Here is a 22890-nt window from a genome sequence, read left to right on the forward strand (position 1 = left end):
CCTTCCATGCTCATGACGAGCTCAGCTCGTCATGCAGTAGACTGCTTGTGTGCTCATGACGAGCTGAGCTCGTCATGAACAATGGAAATAATGGATCTGCAGCACAGAGGATGAATTGCTGTAGCATCCATAGTGTTAAGTAGCCTTTTAAAACATATCTCAGACCTGCTATACACAGAATATCCCAGCACTCTACTGTAGTTGATCTCACTCAGTTGTGTGTTATATTCGAAACAGGTACAAAAGATTCTTATATTCTCAAAAATTCATGTGCTACCAACAAATTTTGTTCTCATAAAAAAATGGAAAATACATAAGTCATTTCATTAATGACAAACAAGCAAGGAATTTAGTAATCAATTCAACATATCCTTGATAGATAGAGAGTCGTTGTTCCACGTTAACAAATGTTGTGTGTTCTCCTTTCGCAGGTTCGTAAGCGACAACAGCCGACACGTGTTTCATCACGTCATGTGACTTTCTCAAGGCTGTAACGATATTCATAATTTCTCATTGTTCGTACATGTTTAGACATCGATCAAAATATCTTAGATCTAAACATTATGAGAAAAGATTTTTTTCTCCCTCATCGTCCGAGTATCTGTTTGTGAGAGGCCTGTTTGTACCAAGAACCTTGTAGGAACAGTCCAAACTAAAGGTTTAGGAGGAAAAGGAAGGAGTGGTTGGAAGTCAAGAGATAACGTTTTTAGAAAGTGATTTACCACATTCCACACCCTAAGTGTAAAAAAAAAAAGGAAAAAAGGGAAGGGTGGTGCTAGTCCAAACATATTTAAGACAGATCCAATGCTGCCCGCAAACCTTAAACTATATGTTAGGGGAAAAACTGACCTTTTGGATTTCCCCAATTGTCATCAGACTTAGTTGTTTGAAATTGTGTTGTTCTTCATGCATTCGTACTGTCGTATATCGATCTTCAGTCTAAACGGGTTTGGTCATAGGGGAATATACAAAAAGACTCAGTGAGATTACCATCCATATATATTAAGATGTCTCTGATTTATTTATATAGGGCGCTAGTTTTACTCACATTCTCAGTTTAAGTTAGAAACTGAAGATTTCAATAATATCCATCTGTCTAAATCAAAGACAGGGAGTGTATACAATCTTTTCGTCACCGTCAGTTTAAAAAAACATGCTAGGTACACTGCAAAGACGTTAAGAAAGAGAGACACGTGAGTAGCAAATGGAAATGTATAATTTGAGAAATTCCCCTCATATTAAAAACTTATTAAAGAGAAAAAGTGTTTCTCAATAATCCAAGGACCTCAGTGCTATGTACATTAATATAGGAACCCCATACTGAATAAGGGCGTTAATAGACGGAACTAGATCAAGTCCCAGTGTCCTTTATCTAAAATATAAAATATTTATGTTATTGAATTTTCTGCTTTTAAAGAGATTAAACAACGAAAAGACAGGGTATCTTATCCAAAACTAGTAATACCCATTAGTCATTTAAGCATACTTATTCTCATATGGAGAGACTTACATTTGATCGTTCAGTACTCCAAAGCTATGTATATAACCGCTTTATAAAAACCTCTGAGTTATGCAGTTTACCAGTTAAAGTCCAATATGCACATAGTTCCATATAAGCCCAAATACTCACTTAGTTTTAAAAACACATTCCAATCATTGTGTGGAAGGAATCAGACTCTGATAGGCCTGACCTCTAAAAGACAGAAAAATAACACATTTTAACTGTTCATTTATTTTGAGTGTTTGGGAAGTACTCAATTGATGGCAGTGTAAAAGTCCATGCACATTCCAATTTTATCTATCAAATGTTTTTTAGAAAAATGTTGAGCCCTTGTTTTCATTGGTTGTTATTCGGTCCTTACCATCCCAGTTTAGGAAGTATGTAAGCATTTGTACCAAACCCTCCATGTCTAGCTTCGTATAACTAACTTTTCTTGATTTTTTTAAAGAAAACCCGGAATGGCCGATACTAAACGTTATCAGTCTATGTGAACGTTTAGTTTGGTATATAAAACCAAAATACCCCAGTAAACTTATTAGGTTCAGAAAAGATAATTTAAACCCAGGCTGGATAGATGGCTAAGCATAGTGCCCATGATTCCCAATATGATATGCAGCGCCTTACCAAGTAATGTCGTCCAGTCAAGCACCGGTCGCGTGTCCTCCGTGCTCAGCATGCAGTCCTCGAAATAATAAGACTGCGGCTGTCGATTTAAATGTAAGAAAAACCGGAAGAGAACCTAGAGTAAACCGGAAGAACTAGAAATTAAGTGATCACGCCGGAAGTAGTTTCTAGTGCCCGTGTTTGAAGTGGAACTCACACATGGGAGCCATCTTTGTTGGTCCCATTCATAAATAAAAACACGCCAATTTCCAGAGAAACCCTATTCTATTCGATTTGAGTCCCCTCTAAAATGTACACGTTGTTCTAATTTACTTAAACTTTGTATTTTTCATCGTGTGCCTTACGAGCGATATGTACTCAAGTATTGGAATCGCGAGTGTTAACAGTGGCCATATTGGAGTATGTCTATGGGCTCAATTATGATATAGGTTCAATACGCAAATTTCTGGAGATGTCACTAATAATGAGATATAGTTATAATGCAAGTACGGTTAGGAGAGAAAAGGAAAAAGGGAAGAGGAAAAAGGGAAAAGAGAGGAAATGGGTGAATAGTAGAGAGAATGAGGTTATTTCTTTCTTCTCTCTTCTCACAAATTATCTCCACCAATATATACCCCAATATATACCTGATCTATTCACATTGACAATATTGGGCGCATACATTTTCTAGGTCTTCAAAGTATTTACACATGCGAACAGTGTTCTATACAAACATTCCTAATATGTTACAGTTATAGAAATTTTACAATCGTGTATGTAATCGACACAAACATAATTGCCACATTTGGTGATAACCACACCTTAATATCCCTTGTGACAATTGTATTTCTTTTAGTGATTGTCCCTATTAGATTGACAAGTGAACAGAGGTGTATTCTTAATCTAATAAAGTTATCACATATAGAGATGTCCATGTATCGATTACATAAAATCTTTTTGGTGATTGTACATTTTTTGATTGGTAGGTACATAATCCTATGCTACTCTACCCAATTGTTTTGCAAACAATCTTTGACAATGGTTAATTTCAACTTTTCAGAAATACATGCATCTCTTTATCGAAATTAATTCCATGTTCCACTGCTCGCAATTTAACAATCCATTGTGTCTCTGCCCGTCTCAATATTAGCAATCTGTCACCGCCCCTTGGGCCATAGGTAATATGGGCAATACCATGGAATCTGACGCCACGAAGCTGTTCTAAAGTATGTGTTTGATTCAAATGTACTGCCAAAGGATAGCTACAGTTATTATTGCGTATCGCTCTTATATGTTCCTGTATCCTCTCTTTTAGTGAACGTGCAGTGCTTCCTATATAGATTATACCGCAACAACATATGATGCAATATACTACATAGTTTGTATTACAATTTATGAATTGTCTGATCTGATGTTTAGATGTAGTGTTGTACTGAAACTCAACCAGCTTATCAGCTGCAAATTGGCAGAGACAACATTTTGTACACTTGAAAAATCCCACCAGTTTCGGCGGTAGCCAAATAGGTGGTTTCCTATTCGGTGGCAAATAACTGGGACAAAGGATTTCCCTAAGCGTTTTTCCTCGCCTATAGGCTATCATTGGATGTTTCGCAATGTATTTATCCAAAGTTTTGTCCATATTCAAAAGGTGCCAGTGTTTCTGGAGAATTCTATGTATATGGTGGCTGTGTGTGTTATATCCAGTCACCAATGCAATCTTTCTATCTGTGTTCTGCTTTTGAGTCTTCTTTGTCGAATTCATTAGACTAGTTCTTGATTTTTTCTAAATTTTTTGTTTCGCCTCCAATAATACATTCTCAGCATAGCCTCTATTTTGGAACCTCTGTTCCAGTCGTCCCAATTCTTTTTTAAAGACTTCCTCCTCACTGCAGTTTCTTTTAACCCTAGTCATTTCCCCTAATGGGATAGAATTAATCTGTGATTTAGGGTGTGCACTGCTAGCATGTAGCACTGCATTACATGCTGTTGGTTTTCTAAATAGCTTAGAAACTATCTTGTCTGCTTTGTGATAGAGAATGACATCTAAGAACTCAATTTCCTTTTTGCTGATTTTGGAAGTGAATTTTAAATTGAATGTATTCCTATTCAGATATTCAAGTAAGTCTTGAAGGTCATCGTCGCTACCCGACCAAAGAATAAAAATGTTGTCGATGTAGCGACCCCAATAGACTATACAGTCTGTTAACTTAGTATTTGGTATTTTCCAAAGATGTTGTTTTTCAAAGATGCCCATATACAAGTTGGCATATGACGGAGAAAATTTGGATCCCATCCCTACTCCGATGGCCTGTTTGCAAGAAAACATTGTTTTCCAGAACCAAACGTGTTAAATCAAGTATCATTTCTGTATGCTCATAGAGACTCGCGTCTCTATGAGATAAGCATTCTGCAAGAGCTTTTAGTCCATTGTCTAGGGGTATACACGTGTACAAAGAACACACGTCCATAGTGACAAAGGAGAGGTTGTCTGACCATTCAATGTCCTCCAGCTTACACAAGATATCTCCCGTATCCCTGATGTATGAAGGGAGATTGCGTACAAGAGGTTGGAGAAAAACGTCTATATACTCAGAAATATGTTCGTTAGGGGAACCTATTCCTGATATAATAGGTCGTCCTTGAGGAAAAATGCCAGGCTTGTGTATTTTTGGTAAGATATACAAGCAGGGCGACCTAGGTGTTGGGTTATATAGATATATTCAAATTCTGTTTCTGTAATTAGGCCAAGTTCTTTCCACCCCTGCAGTTTCTGGAATACATCCGTTGTAATATCTCTCAATGGATTGCCACTCAGTTTTGTATAGGACTGGTCCGCAACTAATTGTCTCTCTATTTCTTTGACATAGTCATCTGTTCGCATCACCACTATGTTGCCGCCCTTGTCAGCTTCTTTGAGAACAATTTCTTTATGTTCTGTCAGATTCTTTAGTGCCTTGTCTTCCTCTCTAGTCAGATTGTAATGAATATGTCCTCGATTCAGATTAAATTTGTCCTCAAGTTTGTACAGATCAGTTGTTACTGCTTTATAAAATGTGTCAACTACATTGTCTGCTTGTAGTGTTGGACTGAATGTAGATTTGTGTTTAAGACCACTATCTAAAGTATGATCTGGTACTATATCCAGATCACATAGTAGTTCCCTAATAGATGGAGGTGTTTCTTCACAGTCATTTAAAGACAACAGTAGATGTGTATCCTGTATTTCTTTTATTGATTTATTGCAAGTTATGGACACAGTATTCTAAATACATGTTGAACCAGTTTTATTTTCAATTTTTTTTTTAATTTTAGCTTCCGGACAAATTTAAATAGAGCGACATGAGTATTGACAAAATCAGGAAGTGCAGTTGGACAAAAGCTAAGTCCTTTGCTCAAAAGTTTCCTATCCTCATCTGAGAGTACAAGGTCAGACAAATTCATTATTGCAACATTCTCTTTTACAGTGCAATCAGGAATGACATTCAAAGAGTTGGAGAGCGAAGTCACTTGTTCAGATTTTTGGATACACTGCGAGTTGTCGCCCCTTCTCTTGGATTTACGTTTTGATCCACCCCTCCTCATTTTCTTACATTTTGTTGGCCAAAATTCGTGCGACTGCCTTTGCGGTAACGTTCCATCTCTTCTAAAAAAGAAGAGGAGTTAGGTTTAGAAGACTGTCCTGCCGTAGCGGACCCCAGTCCCTCTTCCGTGGAATTGTCACTATGTATGCTTGATGCATCAGATTCACTAGATAAAGGTGTTATGGTAGTCTGTACTGTTTTTTTTGGATGGTATAAATTTAGACTGGACATCATCAAATTTCTTTGCGAAGGTGAAAACCCTCCCGTTCTTATAATCGTTCTCATCCCTCTTAAGTTTTCTCATTTTCTTTTCTTTAATATAGAGTTGATGGGCATTGATGATGTCCTTCAGAATTTTATAATTCTTTACAGTTACTTCCTCAAGATTGAAACTTTTGATCTCAGACTCTAGTTTCTCTATTTCCTTAAGTAGGACCTCCTTTTTTTTTTTTTTTTGCAGCCTGTGTGTGCAGTTTAACCTGCTATTGTTGCCTAGCAAAATACATATTTCCCAAGCCTAAACCTTCCTTGTTAATATATATACACGTCACCCCTAGGGTAAGCCCTAAACAGCCCATATGGCAGGGTGCAGTCTATTTAAAGAGTTGGCCATATACTTTTATTAATATTTACATCTCCTTGTAGTGAAAAACTCTTAAATGTATATTTTACTACTGCAAGGCCTACCTTTCCCTTAGGATAACATTGGGATATTGTATTACATTTAATAAGTGATAACTTTAATTTGGTAGCAGGTATGAATGTCGAGTCTAGTCAATAAAGAATTGAAATTTAAAACCCTCTTCACTAGTGACCTCGTCTTTTAAGTCACAATTCTAAGAAATGTAACTTTTCGAAAGTTGGCATCTTCTAGTCCCCACCATTTGGTGCCTGCATTATTTATTATTAATTTCGTACGAGCATTCATAAAAACATTATCAAGAATTCACAATGCCAGTAGGTCTGGCTTTTAAATGTAAGTGCATCCTCAGTCAATTATGGGTTTAGGCATTCAAAAGTCATTATACATGCACTCTGTCACTCAGCACTCATGAATCTATTGATCCACTGACTCATTCTTGCATTCATCCACTTACACCAATAAAAATTGTTCACACACAAACTCAACAACAAATGCAAGATAAATTAAAAAAATACATGTAGGCCACCTAAACATGGCAGGCATATGCTTGCAATAACAAGCCAAATTAAACATAGCAGAATGTGGCCGTCTTGCAATGTCTTCAATAATACAGAGTGTTTTCATTGCTTTGAAGTTCCAGTGTGGAACCAATATGTTGGCCATCTCAGAATGATAACACAGTGAAACTATAGACAATACTACTCCATGGCAGTGGCCTTGTCTAGAGTTAAATTACAGGCAGACTTTGCTCAGCACCTCAGTAAAGCCACGGTACCACTGTGCTACAGAAAAAAAATATTTTTCATTAGACCCTTGGGGTGTCCCTCTTTTATGCCCCCCCACAAGTCCAGGGACCAGGGTACCCCTGCCCTGCCCCCCTTTTTCCTTATTTTTATTTGTTGTCGACATCACTGTAAAAGAGTTATTAAAGGGAAGCTGCAACTTTCTCTTCATGTTACAGCCAGCCAATCAAATCACATGTTTTGAGCTCACTGTACTCTGCTGTAGTAGCGCGTCACTAGATATCTATACATTTTGAACCTTCATTTCTTTAAAACTACTGAACAGATTTACACCAAATCACAAACAGACATTTTCTGGGTAAAGGTTTAGCTTTCTACAAAATCTAGTGTAATTCTGTTCAGCTGTTTGGGCTGTAGCAGTCTTTAAAGTTCCTATGGGAAATTGTATGGGAAAAAAGCATTATGGGACCCCACTTATTCTCAGTCCCTACTTAACAGATCACACCTCAACTTTCCAAAAAAAGAGCGTAGGCGCTTGAACCTTTTTTTGGAACAGTTCGTGAAGATTTGTCAAATGGTGCTAGAGTTATTAGCAAACCAAAAAATCTATTTCCTATGGAAACCTGGTCCTAACTATAACTACATTGTGGCAACTGCATAGGGAGAACCATTTCACTGGGTGACATTAACTCCTATCATTTACAGTACTTAGAAGTGGCAAAAGTGTGATACTGATGTACTATATAAAAGCAAGTTAAAATGCTATATAAAAACAAGTTAAGATGCTACAAAATTATTATAAGCAATGGTCACAAAAAGCCTCAGTCTGTTAGGCCATCTGCCTGTTTTTGAATCCATTTATCCCTTTCAATAAAACTGTCGAAATGGTTATGACCATCTGTGAAACACTTGGTCCTGGGCTCAGAGCTGCATAAGTTAGTCCAGTTGGTATATCTAGATTGGAATAAGGAACAGTCCAACTCAGCGGTCTACCTACCTTTATACTGATACCTTAAAAGGTAGTTCTATACCAAGCTGTGGGACTGAATACCAATACCATAAATACAGATAAATTCCCATACTGATTTCTCTGAACTGGCTTCCAATGCAGAAATTATGCATAGACCAAATATTGTGCATAACATTTTATATTTCAATCGCCATTATTGATAATAAAATCTATAAAATGGAGGGGGTTCTGCCTCATCAGAGATGTTGAGGAAACACACAAAGAAAGCTGTTGAAGTTAATTTTATTTTTTGAGGCTCGCACCTCATTTTGACTCTAGAATCTTATTCTGAACACAGTATTTCACCATATGTGTTATTTATTGTTGTCAGTAGTATGTTAATAATAAACATTTAGCAAAACTATTTAAAGCACAGCAGACAGCTTTTTCTGCTGACAAATACCACTAGCATAAAAACATTTATGACTGGTGGCCTGCACTTCTCTTACCCAAGGTGCTGTGTCCGCCCTTCATACCCTTCAACGTGCATAGTTTGTCAGTTGAGTGCCATGCTGCAACGTGCTAGCTCCTATGACCAGTCCTGTCTAACCTGCGCCTTGGTGTTCTTTCCTCTTCAGGTCTCTGTGTGAGCATTCCAAGGAGCGCTGCGAGTCTGTGCTCGGAATCGTTGGGCTGCAATGGCCGGAAGACACCGACTGCAGCCAATTTCCAGATGAGAACAAAGACAATCAAACGTGCCTGATGCCTAATGAAGCTGTAGAAGGTACTGAGTTTTCTTAGCCAACAACATACACATTCAGCCACTCTCCTTTCTCTACGGTATCCTATATCATAGAACTCTTCTCATAAAAAGTAGGGAAATGGTTTGTTTTGAGATTATTCTAGCTTGTGATCATTAAAAGTATATTGAACATACGAAGTTTATGCTTTTGATGACAGTACAAATAATCGGGAACAATTGAGGTCGATTTTCAGAAATTTCTCATTACAAAATGGAACAGGTACCATGATCTCAAAAGTCGTGGGCATTCTAGGACTGCCAAACATGCCATGCCAGTGTTGCGTTCCATTTGCAAGCGCCCCCAATGCTATTCTATGCATGCACACTACCAAAGTATGATAAGACTCCCCAAAGTAGACTTTTCCCAAATATTCAAACACTGAATTTAGAATGCCCCTCATTCCTTACCAGTATTCTTAATTAAGTGCAGTCCACCCCTTCCTTGTCATAGGCCTTATGAGCCACTCTGGGAGACAGCAACCGTGCAGCCCTAATGTTACCATTAATTTTTTAACATAGCTCCCTCTCATGCCATGGTAGGAATATATGAGGAAGTTCTGCGAATAACAAGCAGACACAACACACCAGTATAATACAACCAGTGGGAGAATGGACGGGAAGAAGGACTGTCGCGAGGAAAGAAAAGGTCTCAATGGAATGAGGATGATTTTATTTATCTGTTTTGATAATTAACACATAAATAAAAGGCATTGCCATTTACAATGCCAATAGCTCAAACTCTTGAAATGTGACACCTATTCCATTTCAAAGAAGCAGCCGCCATTGTCCAGGGCTGCTTGGAAAGTGAAAGCACACATGGAGCGCTGAATGTGGCAGGAAAGAATGTCGTGCCTGCAGTAGGAGAAACTCATTAAAGAAAATAGTGCTTAGCAACTAAATAAGACATACCGTGTGTAACAACAGAAGTAAAAGGGTCAGTCCTCATGGGAGGTTACAATTGAAGACTAGGCGGTGCTAAGGAGGGACTAAGAAGCCTATTAACGAATCAGAAGTCTGCATTTTCAAAGGACAATGACACAAGCCAATGGAAAATATGGACAAAGAGACGGGGAGCTTCAAGTCCATACCTGAACACAGCATGCCTCGCAGAGCCCAGGCTTGACCTAAAAACTGTGGTGGCCCTGAGAGGGGACATCCCCTCCTGTAAATCCACACTGTGGTTCTGCCTTAATGGGAAAATCAACTTGGTATGTGGTCAAGTGGGAAGCACAGTGGAAAATGCTACAATCTTTGTGATATTTACATATTTCTGAGTATTAGACTGTAATAATTGTGCTTGGATGCACAGTGAGGTGAGATACAAGGTTTGTGTTTTTTCTCTTTCTTACGAGTACTCATTGCAAGTTCCAGAGTTTACATAGTGTTTTAGGTTTTAGGTTCTATTACTCAGGACAGTCTGCATCAAGGTGTTTTATATTGTAATGCTTTTATTATTTATGGTTTTCTTTAAAGTTGTACAATATTTGTCTAGAAACATCACCGATGAGATGCGTTTGTAAACTTAAAAGTAGTCTCAGTAGGAAAAGCTCATTTATAACATGCAGTTTATTGTTAAGGTTGTCATCTGGCTGGGAAGCTATGTGGAACTTTCTTTCAATGGTGGTCATTAGCATCTAAGGTAATTTTTTAATGATATTGGGGCCTTCGATTGTGTGGCATCAGTACAGTGCTAATTTGTGGTTTTAAAACTTGAAAAATCCTATTACTCCTTGGTCATGCCAGTGCCATAAAACTACGAGTCGGTCAGACCCGCGACATAAAAACAAATCTGAATGATAACGCTATCTAACAAATACACACACTCTTCAGGCACTTCTTCCCTACTAAATATTTACTTTGTCTCTATGTGCCAAAGTTTCCTCATCTGTCAAAGTTCGAAACCTGAAAGGGTGGTTCAGTGAGTGGAGTGCTCTCTGTCCATACAGGCAACGTAATCGAAATGACAAACCCTTCGGCATGAATGGCTACATCTCTTTATGGCAGCGCTTAAAAAGGTATAGTGTAATACGCTATGTAAGAAACAAGCTGCCGAAAAGTGTTAACACCTGCATTATGAGCTATATACATGACCACTGAAATTATGCGGTAGTGGAGAACCCAATTATGCAGCAGGAGAGGACCAAATTATGCGGCAAGAAAAGGCAAGTTATGCATTATAATGCAGAATATTTTATGATAGTGTTTCTTGATAATTGTCTTTTTCACGTTATCGTCTGGGCAAAGGTTTCACCTCATTAGTACCAGTTTAGCCTTCAAATACAGTGTTAAGCAACTAAAAGATTACCAGTCAACCTTTGCATACGGCTTTACACGACACTGCGTGGCAACACAGGTTGCTGTGATTTCGGTAACTTTAGAGCCATTTGAGCTACAAAAAGGTTTTGTTAAAATCTGCAGTTTATACAGCAGACAACAAATTATGTGGCAAATGCAGCATGTCCATAATTATGCAGAAAAGGCTTAGACTGCAGAATCAGAACTGCAGTGGACCTGACTATATAACATAGATAGATGTTCCCTTAAAATTAAGATGAAGTTAGGATTACGAAATAAAGCCACCCCCTTCCAAAACTAACCAGTTAGATTAGGCCACATCGCACGTCACTAGAACAAAAACTCCCCACCCCTAAAAATGGGCTGTTCATGGTTATGCCAAGAAAAAAATAGGTCTTAACACATTATTGAGGTAACTTAAAAAAAAAAAAAACTGTATCCATTGCAATGCCATTCATAAGGAGATATTTAATATAATCAGCGATGTGCAACTTGCGATGGTATGTATCACAGCATATGCCTGCAGGGCTGTTTAGTGGAAGTGCCACATAATTTCCCTTGGCCCTACAGCATGATTTAGTCAAACCTCCAGCTGAGCGTGGTAAGACCCTACAACATGTCCCAAAACACAGGGTGCGAATCACACAACTATGGCAACGGCATCAGAACACCTCAAGGTGGCTCTTCAAGTATTCCCTGAAATGCTATATGTAACTTTGTAAACTGTACAGAATGCGTTGCCAGAACTTTACCAAACGTACTGAACTCTCCAAGCACTACACAGGGCTGCAGGAGATCCACCGCACCAGTCATTTATGTTAATGGTCCTGAGGTTAGGCCAGATCCTTGTACACAGGTTACACAGAACACGCACAAGGCTCATGTTCCGCCAGGCACTGCTTTCACGACAAGGTGTGGCAGTGCTCAGCATACGGCGGGATGATGGTGGTGGGGGAGGGGAGGCAGGAGGGGTCAGCGATGACCCCTAGAACCCAGGAGTTACACGGCTGAGAGTGAACTGAAGCTGGGCTTGCTGTCTGCCACTGCTGCACCTTATCAATAAACTGTAATAAAAACACTAGAAAGCTCTGCCAACATCATCCGTGCTCACCACCTCAACATCATCTCGTACACCGACGACACCCAGCAGATCCTCTCCCTCACCAAGGACTTGGCCACCGCCAAATCCAACCTCCATGAGGGAATGGAGGCCGTCGCAGCATGGATGAAGAACAGTCATCTGAAACTGAACTTGGACAAGACGGAGGTCCTCATCCTCGGCTCCACCCCCTCTGCATGGGACGACTCCTGGTGGCCGGCCGCACTGGGAGCTGCCCCGACACCCACCAACCACGCAAGCAACCTGGGGTTCATCCTAGATGCAACGCTTTCCATGACCCAGCAAGTCAACCCGGTCTCCTCCTCCTGCTTCAACACCCTCCGCATGCTCCGATCTATAGATGGATCCCCACCGAAACCAGAAGGACCGTCACCCAAGCCCTCATCAGCAGCAGGCTGGACGATGGCAATGCCCTCTACACGGGAACCACGGCCAAGCTCCAGAAAAGACTCCAACGCATTCAAAACGCATCCGCACGACTCATCCTCAGAATCCCTCGCCACAGCCACATCACCACCCTCCTGAGAAACCTACACTGGCTCCCGGTCAACTAGAAGATTACCTTCAAGCTCCTCACCCACGCCCACAAAGCACTCCACAGCGCCGGACCAGCATACCTCAACGAATGACTAACATTATACACCCCGAACCTCCAGCTTCGCTCTGCTGACCACGCCCTCGCCACCGGCCAACGCATCTGACGAACGACCACTGGCGGCAGATCATTCTCCCACCTCACCGCCAAGACATGGAACACCCTCCCCATCGACCTGCGACAGACCCAGGACCTGCTGACCTTCAGGAGACTTCTTAAGACCTGTCTGTTCGATCAGTAGCTGCTTCACCCCCCACCCACACGCTTTGAGACCCTCACAGGTGTGTAGCGCACTCTATAAATGTTTTGATTGATTGATTGATTGATTGAGGATTCGAGTTTGAACACGGGGCGCTGCACCCGTTAAGAGCTGTGACCCCCAAGAATGGGTGTGGCCATGCCATTCTCAGGGCTGGGGCAAAGTGTGCATATCGTGGAGCGGGGGCAGGGGTTTAAAACTAATTAGGAATAGGGTTTTGTAAAGGTCAGGTTTATAATACGAAAGACCACTCGTGGGGTTCTGCAGGTCAGCAGCCCAGTAGAGGCTCAGAGCTATGACACCCAGTACTGATTAGCAGGTTTTGGGGGTGGGAGGGTCATTTGATGGGGGGCCCTTTAAGCCTGGAACAGCGCTTTAAGGAATGAGTGCATGCCTGCATTGCAGGTCAAAACTGGGAAGCCCAGCTACCATTAGGGTAACATAAAATTATTGGGGGTCCCTGCAGAATGAGTCTCCCATGTCGTACAGACATTTATTGACCTTGAAGGCAAATCAGGCCTCTCCGAATGACTGGGGGTCCCTGAATGAGTGTTTGTGATGCGCCCGGCTGATGGGGGTGGAGGAGGGTTGCAGCTATGATTGCCTCATTAGGGGTACTTACACGTCCGCATTGGAGTTGTATGTGGACAATGAGTGACAAGGGTGGGGGACTCTGAACCACATTACTGGAATAGTTAAGGCACCTCGGGCCACAGATAACGTGCACCAGCTGCCCCCATCTCTGCAATGAAACATTTTGGGGTGCTGCTAATGTCGGCAAGCCTACGAAAACTCCAGCCAGATACCTGAGTTCTGGCTCCATGTCTACTTTGAAACTCGAGCCAAAAACAAGCCGATCCTTGAGGTGGCTTCGGCCCACCCCTCCACTTCATGTGGCTGAAAACTACACGCTGGGCTGCACTGAAAATCTAAAAATCCTAAAATTGAGGAACTCAGCTGGCATTCTATGCTCTTGTCTACATTATAAATACCAAAAGCCTCAGCAGTCGGAACAGTTGACAACAACAACCGTTGTAAAATAATCTTTGAGCGAATAGTAAGCCAAATTAAAAAAACAACATGGATTCAATGTAATACTTACTGTACAGAGTCCAGAGTTTCTGCCAGCCACACAACTCATTCTGGTGTTATGGGCTGCTGATCAGCTGCTGCAGGGAAAGAGGAAAGGCGGGCAGGTCAGCGCCCGGCTCAGCAGCTGCAGAGGTGATCCGGAAGAGGCTATTGCCCGGCCGCTGATGAAGAGGTGGGAGGAGCTTCAAATAGGCAGCCTGTTTTTGGTAGCTAGAGGGGAAGAAAATGCAGCTTTGAAACTGCAAATAAAATTAAAGGGTGGTGCTGGTAAAATGGGCGCCTCGCTAAGTTAAAGTTGAGCATTAATAAAAAAAGGAGGTGGGCGAGCTTTGCGATGCCGAAAACAAGTGCAGCGCCCGGGATGTGTTTGACTGTAAAGCAATAAAATAAGTGCAGCACCCAGTATGTGTGTGACTGCAAAGCACGAAAAAAGCGTACAGCCCGGTATTTTATTTTTTATTCGCAAAGTTTTATGTAGTGCTGGCTAGACCCGGAGGTATCAGAGCACTTTACATGAGGATCAGAGAGTTACAGGATACATAGTTACATTATTTGAATCAACATTATTTGAATCAAATAATCACAAAGGAAGGTGGAGGGGGAGAGAAGGAGACACGAACGGGGAGACGAAGAATAACAATGTCAGAAGACCGGCTGGGTAGGTGACGGCCAAGTGGCCAGACTCCTCTATAGCTGTATAGGACAGCTCCACCGGGCATCGGCCAAGGTTGCTCGGGCTCCACTGTAGGTAAAAACTGTTTTAGTGTCCGCCCTGGGGGCATCGTCATAGTTCCATCGAACGGAGAGGGAAAAAGACACATACGGGGAGACAAGGAAAAACAATGTCAGATGACCCGCTGGGTAGGTGACGGCCAAGGGGCCAGATTCCTCTATAGCTGCATAGGACAGCACCGGGCACCGGCCAAGGTTGCTCAGTCTCCGCGGAGGGTACAAACAGTTTTGGTATCCGCCCAGGGGGCGTCGTCATCGTTCCATCGAAGGGTAAGAGAAGGAGACACAAATGGGGAGATGAGGAAAAACAATGTCAGATGACCGGCTGGGTAGGTGACGGCCAAGGGGTCAGACTCTGCTCTAGCTGCTTAGGACAGCTCCACCGAGCATCAGCCAAGGTTGCTCAGGCTCCATGGTAGGTACAAACAGTTTTATCTACATCAGTTGAATCAGCTAGTTACGGGTTACATAGTTACATCAGTTTGAATCAAAGAATCACAGAGGGAGGCAGAGGGAGAGGGAAGGAGACACAAACGGGGAGACAGGGGAAACAATGACAGATGACCGGCTGGGTAGGTGACGGCCAAGGGGCCAGACTCCTCTATAGCAGTACAGGACAACTCCACCGGGCATCGGCCAAGGTTGCTCGGGCTCCGCAGTAGCTAAAAACAGTTTTGGGGTCTGCCCACGGGGTGTCATCATAGTTCCATCGAAAGAATCCGGTGTTTCTGACTGCTGGGTTGGAGTTTTAGATTGGCGGTAGGAGCTTAAACCGATCCACATAGAGGCCTGTTTTGCTTCACCCATTGCTAAGGCGCCATCATAGAAACAGCTTACAATAACACCAAATTAACTTTTTTGGTGGCATATATGGAGCTCAGCTCAGCGCCTGGTATGTGCGTAGCACCCAGTATGCGGCTGACTGCAAGTGAAGCAGGCATGCTGAAACAAAGCACAGCGCCCGGTATGTGTGTGACTTCAAAGCGCGGTGCCTGGTATGTGCATTGCTGTGAGTGAAGCAGGCGCCATGCTAAAAAATTCATAGTCCCCTTTTAAATACATGTAGAACTATAGTGTAAGGAAAATGTAGTTGGCCGGTGCTCCTGGACTGAAAACAGAAGTGATGTACCAGGAGCACCAACCAATAAGGAGCCAGGAAATAAAGGTGACACACGAGTGAACCAATGGCAAGCGGCAGGCGGGATTACACTCAGTACGAGTGATTACAGCAGGACTTGCAGACAGCGCAGACACGCTGATGCTCGACCTAAAAAGTCAATGAAAAACAAAGAGAGTGACTGAAAGCAACAAGAAATCAGCACATCCATGAAAAAGGTGAAAGAGCGAAATAGTCTACCACCACTAGCAGAAAGGGGATGGGAAATGGACCCAATGTGAGCCTGGCTGAAAAAGGTAAGCATGAAATGCAAAATCCAGGCCAGACAACCAACAACAAGGCAGAACAACTGACCACAGCCCTTACAAACAGCACAAACACCACCCCACTAGGTAAAGAAATCTCAGTCAGGATAGTGCGCCCATCCGAACAGACTCTGAAATGAAACTCAAAAGCGCTAAAGTGGAACTAGCCCTGATTGACTGACACACAAATTAAATAATAAGTAAACACCATGGACGTCATTTAAAGCTCTTCTGGGATCACAGCTGTGACCCCTGGCATGCCCTTTACTACCCATGTCACTGCTTTTGCAACCCCTGGCCTTAGAGGTGGCATGATTGGTGTCTGGAACACAGGGTAGGTCATTGGGATGCTGGTTGGAGCTCCACTTGCCTGGTTTCTGTCTATTTCTTTATTTTGCAATTAGTGAATAATATTATTCACTATTAGTCTAATAAAAAATGGAGTACCTTAGCTGGAATATGACTTTATCTGGAAGTTAAGGTAAGTAAAAAAGCTGTTAAATGTATGTTTTATGAGTCCTTGCGGGCAAGAGTGTGTTTATGTGCACGAGTCTGTGAATGTGTTAGTATGTGTAAGCATGTGTGTGTAAGACAAAGTCAAGGTCAAATGGCATGCAATGTCACTGCCGCTACCCCCAGGCATTTTAGTGAATTGACGTCGATAGGAAACACTCCAGCAGACCATGCTAGACATGGGGGGTGAGGGGGGGGTAATGAAATATCCAGTATTAGGCGCACAACGCCCATAGGGGTCAAAGGGCTTCAGCACCCCGCCCCCCCCCCACCCCCGTCCTATGTGTCAGTGCGGACTGAGACTGCTTCCCGGGCACACACCCGAGTACTTCACAGGTCTTTACGGAACCATTTACTTGTTGACAAGGCTTTGTTGTTTTTTCACCCCTTCTTAGAGTCCCCTCCCCCTGCATCTCCACTCTGCCTATTGCTGGAAGAATTAGCCCCCCCGAAATTTTTATTAGCCACCAACCCCGAAATTTGGCTCTAGTTGCGCCTCCGTCCAGGATTCACCTAGAGGGTGGCTTTGGTCAAATTAGTGAAGCAAGTCAGCCAGAGAAAACTCAAACGAGGCTCAGTCTTCCAAATCACTAAGCAAGCCTATGAAGCTAGCAGTTTCAAAAAGGGGGTGGTGATGGACAGAGTATCTGAGTTAATCAGAACACTCCTACCCAGTCAAGAGATCAGGGCTTGATCCATCACCGTTTTTTAGCTCACTGCACCATCCCAGTTCAGAACCTGGCTATATGCAAATTAGTCTGTCCCTGGCCCAGTGCATCATGGGAACAGGGCAGACCAAACTACCAAGCCAATTCTTCACTGGAAAGGAAACAAGCTTCCGGGGACCGGTTTCTGGCATTACAGCCGTCTTCGGCCCGGCTTGCTTGAATACTGATGGTGCAGTGAGCAAGGGACTCATGTCTGAGCATACCCTTCCACACATATGGTGGCCAAAATAATTTCAAAAAGGGGGTGGTGATGGAAAGAGTATCTGAGTTAATCAGAACACTCCTACCCAGTCAAGAGATCAGGGCTTGATCCATCACCGTTTTTTAGCTCACTGCACCATCCCAGTTCAGAACCTGGCTATATGCAAATTAGTCTGTCCCTGGCCCAGTGCATCATGGGAACAGGGCAGACCAAACTACCAAGCCAATTCTTCACTGGAAAGGAAACAAGCTTCCGGGGACCGGTTTCTGGCATTACAGCCGTCTTCGGCCCGGCTTGCTTGAATCCTGATGGTGCAGTGAGCAAGGGACTCATGTCTGAGCACACCCTTCCACACATATGGTGGCCAAAATAATTTCAAAAAGGGGGTGGTGATGGACAGAGTATCTGAGTTAATCAGAACACTCCTACCCAGTCAAGAGATCAGGGCTTGATCCATCAACGTTTTTTAGCTCACTGCACCATCCCAGTTCAGAACCTGGCTATATGCAAATTAGTCTGTCCCTGGCCAGTGCATCATGGGAACAGGGCAGACCAAACTACCAAGCCAATTCTTCACTGGAAAGGAAACAAGCTTCCGGGGACCGGTTTCTGGCATTACAGCCGTCTTCGGCCCGGCTTGCTTGAATCCTGATGGTGCAGTGAGCAAGGGACTCATGTCTGAGCATACCCTTCCACACATATGGTGGCCAAAATAATTTCAAAAAGGGGGTGGTGATGGACAGAGTATCTGAGTTAATCAGAACACTCCTACCCAGTCAAGAGATCAGGGCTTGATCCATCAACGTTTTTTAGCTCACTGCACCATCCCAGTTCAGAACCTGGCTATATGCAAATTAGTCTGTCCCTGGCCAGTGCATCATGGGAACAGGGCAGACCAAACTACCAAGCCAATTCTTCACTGGAAAGGAAACAAGCTTCCGGGGACCGGTTTCTGGCATTACAGCCGTCTTCGGCCCGGCTTGCTTGAATCCTGATGGTGCAGTGAGCAAGGGACTCATGTCTGAGCATACCCTTCCACACATATGGTGGCCAAAATAATTTCAAAAAGGGGGTGGTGATGGACAGAGTATCTGAGTTAATCAGAACACTCCTACCCAGTCAAGAGATCAGGGCTTGATCCATCACCGTTTTTTAGCTCACTGCACCATCCCAGTTCAGAACCTGGCTATATGCAAATTAGTCTGTCCCTGGCCAGTGCATCATGGGAACAGGGCAGACCAAACTACCAAGCCAATTCTTCACTGGAAAGGAAACAAGCTTCCGGGGACCGGTTTCTGGCATTACAGCCGTCTTCGGCCCGGCTTGCTTGAATCCTGATGGTGCAGTGAGCAAGGGACTCATGTCTGAGCATACCCTTCCACACATATGGTGGCCAAAATAATTTCAAAAAGGGGGTGGTGATGGACAGAGTATCTGAGTTAATCAGAACACTCCTACCCAGTCAAGAGATCAGGGCTTGATCCATCACCGTTTTTTAGCTCACTGCACCATCCCAGTTCAGAACCTGGCTATATGCAAATTAGTCTGTCCCTGGCCCAGTGCATCATTTGAACAGGGCAGACCAAACTACCAAGCCAATTCTTCACTGGAAAGGAAACAAGCTTCCGGGGACCGCTTTCTGGCATTACAGCCGTCTTCGGCCCGGCTTGCTTGAATCCTGATGGTGCAGTGAGCAAGGGACTCATGTCTGAGCATACCCTTCCACACATATGGTGGCCAAAATAATTTCAAAAAGGGGGTGGTGGAGGAGGAGCTTGGCGGGCATCCGTGATGGCCGCTTGAGCACAGCGCTCTCCGGACCCTCGCCGCTCCCGGCGATTTATCCTGACTAGATCCTGATTTCTTGTAAGAATTCAAGTAGAGGACGTTTGGCTGATTACCCTGGCACTTTTCGGAATTTGCTTTGGATCTCGTACTCCTGAGCTACGGTGGTCTGAACTTTTGGGCTCCGCCCTTGAGGTGCGCCCGGGACGGGGTGCAGATCTGTGGCCGTCCTGGAATTGAACAACAACGGCAGGAGATCTGGCCTGGTGAGACCCCCTTCCTGAGTTTCGGTTTCGATTCTGTCTCGACCTGTGCCACGAGTGTGCGTATCGCGCTTGGCTGAGACTTGGAGACAGTTCGGACACGGGGCTTTCCTCTTGTCTATTTGCTGGTTTGGTGGCCTCCTCCCGAGTTGAGCCCTTCTTTCTGGTGTACTTTTGATCCTGAGTTCTGGGTGTTTGGCCCGTCGACCCTGGTGGCTTGTCCTGTGACGCATCTTCAAAATGGCGGGCAGAGGGGACAGAGAAACGCGCAAGACGAAAACACCTCTGCGCGGAGCGCCGGTTCAGACGAACGTCATGGACCGTTATACTCAATCTAAGGGGTCCCCCGGAGCTGCCCTACCTGGCCACAGTACGGCGTCTGAACGAATTTTGGAAGAGTCGGCGGAGCCTTCCCTACAGGATATCATGGGCGCCATCTCGGGAGTGAGGGAATCCACCAGCCTTCAGTACGAGGCCTTGGCCCACAAACTTGACACCGTGGCCATTGAGGTGAATCTGATTCGTGCTGATCTCGGCAAGACGAATGAAAGGGTGCAGTCATTGGATATTAAATCATCTAGCCTCACGAAAGACGTCTCGGAGCTCCAGACAGAGGTTGGGAATCTTCGTCGGGTGAACGACTTCATGACCCGACGCCTGGAGGATTTTGAAAACAGGGCACGTCGCTGCAATGTTCGCCTGGTTGGTGTACCGGAAAATTCTGAACCCCACTCTGTTGATCTCCTGGTTGAGGGTCTGATTCTAAACCATCTTGCCCCCTCCGGGCTTACCAAATTTTTCACGGTTGAACGTGCACATCGTGTCCCGGGGGGCAAAGTTAAGCCGGGTGCTCCGCCAAGGCCTATTGTGGCTAAACTGTTTCATTATAGGGATCGGGACGCTATCCTGCAGGCCTCACGGGTGAAGGGCCCGGTGGCCTTCGAGAATGCCACGGTGAACTTCTACCCGGACTTCTCCCAACAGGTTCAAAGACAACGGATGGAGTTTCGTGGTGCTAAGAAACGTCTTCGAGATCGGGGTCTACGCTATGCTATGCTTTTCCCCACCAGACTTCGTGTCGAGTATAATGAGCGTACTCTGTTCTTTGATAGACCGGATGCTGTTAATGACTGGCTGGACTCCTTGCCTGACCGTCCTCCTGAGACTGAGTCTGCCGCTCACCCTGGTGGTGCCGAAGGTGGTGTGGAGATCTGATTGTTTGACTCTGATGTCTCGTTTTGAATATGTTCCCAGGAGTGGTGGCCGGCGTACCTCTGCAATGTGATTATTTATTTTTTGTGTGTTGATTCTTGCTCTTACTGTAGTCTGGGGGCGGGTGGAACGGAGACCTTTCCTCCTCCGGGGTCTTTGTGTAGACTAGGGGTTATGGGGCGACAGGCACACTGCAGGTTGGGGTGGCTCTTTAGCTTTTTGCAGGGGTGCAGGGTGGGGGGTGTTTCCTTTCAGCTTGGGGGAGGGGGGATGGGAAGTTCTTATTTTTTTGTGTGTTGTTTTCAAGGCGAATTGCTTCTGTCTTTACTGATGTTTCTGATGTCTAGCTCTTGGATGGGGGGTCCTGGCTCGGGTGGGCGGGATGGGGGGTAGGGGGTTGAAATTTGTTTCCTGGAACGTTAATGGCCTGGGAGATCGCATCAAGCGCAGTGTGGTGTTGAAATATATAAGACGTTTGTCACCGGACATTGTTTTCCTGCAAGAGACCCATTTGATTGGGAATGTATGTAATGCAATGAATAGATGGGGCTACAGCCTTGTGGCACACTCGGGGTTTACTTCAGGATCCAGGGGTGTGGGTATCCTTGTTCGTAACTCCCTCCCTCTGGCGATAGATGAGGTGATTCGGGATGATCGTGGGAGATATATTGTTCTGGTGGGTAGATATGAGGGCCGCACCCTGTCCCTCTTTAATGTTTATGTCCCCCCAGGCTTGCAAACTGCTACTTTCACTGATTTAGGCCGTGTCTTGTTGGACCTTCCTGATAGTGTACTCTTTCTTGCCGGTGACTTTAATTCAGTGCTTTCTGGCCTTCACGATCGCCATCCCCCCAGGGATACCCCGCATGCCCAGCGTTGGTTGGGTGGGTTTTTGGATACTTTTGGCCTTGTGGACTGCTGGCGATTGTTACATCCTACTCAGCTTCAATACACTTTTCACTCTGGTGCCCATGGTAGCCTATCTCGGCTAGATTACTTCCTGATGCCCGCTGCCCAGTCGTCGGCGGTCCGTGAGATTACACATTTGCCAAGGGGCATCTCTGACCACTCGCCGCTCTGGCTTCGTTTTGAGGTTGGGATAGAGGCAGTGGGCCGAGTGGCTCCCATTAACCCATGGTATCTCTCCTCCCCTGAGACTCGTGCCCTCTTGCTCAAGTCCATAGATGCTTATTTCCTGGAAAACGAGGGGTCGGTCCCTTCGGCGGTGTCCCTGTGGGAAGCCTTCAAAACTGTGATTCGTGGACAGGCCCTTTCTTTGATTGTTGAAGCTAAGAAAGCCGGGAAGAGGGAGGTAGTGGACCTCGAGGGGGAAATTTCTGCCTTGGAGGACGAGTTGGGATCTGGTGTCACGCCTGAGAAACTTCATGCCCTGGGTCTAAAACAGTTTGCATATAAATCCCTAGTTACTGACGCTGCAAAAGTGATGTTTCGTGAGCAACAAGGCAGATTGTATGATGTTGGTGATAAGGCGGGTAAACTCCTGGCGTGGTTGGACAAGAAAGAAAGAGCTAATCGTGTGGTGCCTGTGATTCAGTCTGTGAGTGGTGAGAATGTGATTGATCCGATCGCCATTGTAGATCGTTTTGCGGAACATTTCCGTGTTGTGTATGCTCCTGTGTCTGTGAGGGATGTGGCTGACTCTCGCCTCCTTTTGCGTGATATTGCATTGCCCTGTGTCTCTGATTTGGACCGTATCGCTTTGGACTCCCCCTTTACGGTTGATGAAATAGCTACTGCCATTCGTTCGCTCCGTTCGGGCAAGGCGTTGGGTCCAAATGGTTTGCCTATTGAGTTGTACAAGTTGCGACCCGATAGAATGGCGCCATATC

General features: G+C 44.3%; 1 protein-coding gene across 3 annotated transcripts in view; it reads left to right on the plus strand.

Moving 5' to 3' along the window:
- The window catches only part of CORIN (corin, serine peptidase), a 1859037-nt gene that overhangs the window by 1470025 nt on the left and 366122 nt on the right, over positions 1-22890 (plus strand). For all 3 annotated transcript variants that reach the window (XM_078678226.1, XM_078678228.1, XM_078678227.1), the window contains exon 12: positions 8659-8804. In XM_078678226.1, coding sequence (XP_078534352.1) covers positions 8659-8804 — 146 coding nt within the window. The remainder of the gene's footprint in view (positions 1-8658; positions 8805-22890) is intronic.

Source organism: Lissotriton helveticus, chromosome 2_2 (assembly GCF_964261635.1).
Source record: "Lissotriton helveticus chromosome 2_2, aLisHel1.1, whole genome shotgun sequence".
Lineage (NCBI taxonomy): Eukaryota > Metazoa > Chordata > Amphibia > Caudata > Salamandridae > Lissotriton > Lissotriton helveticus.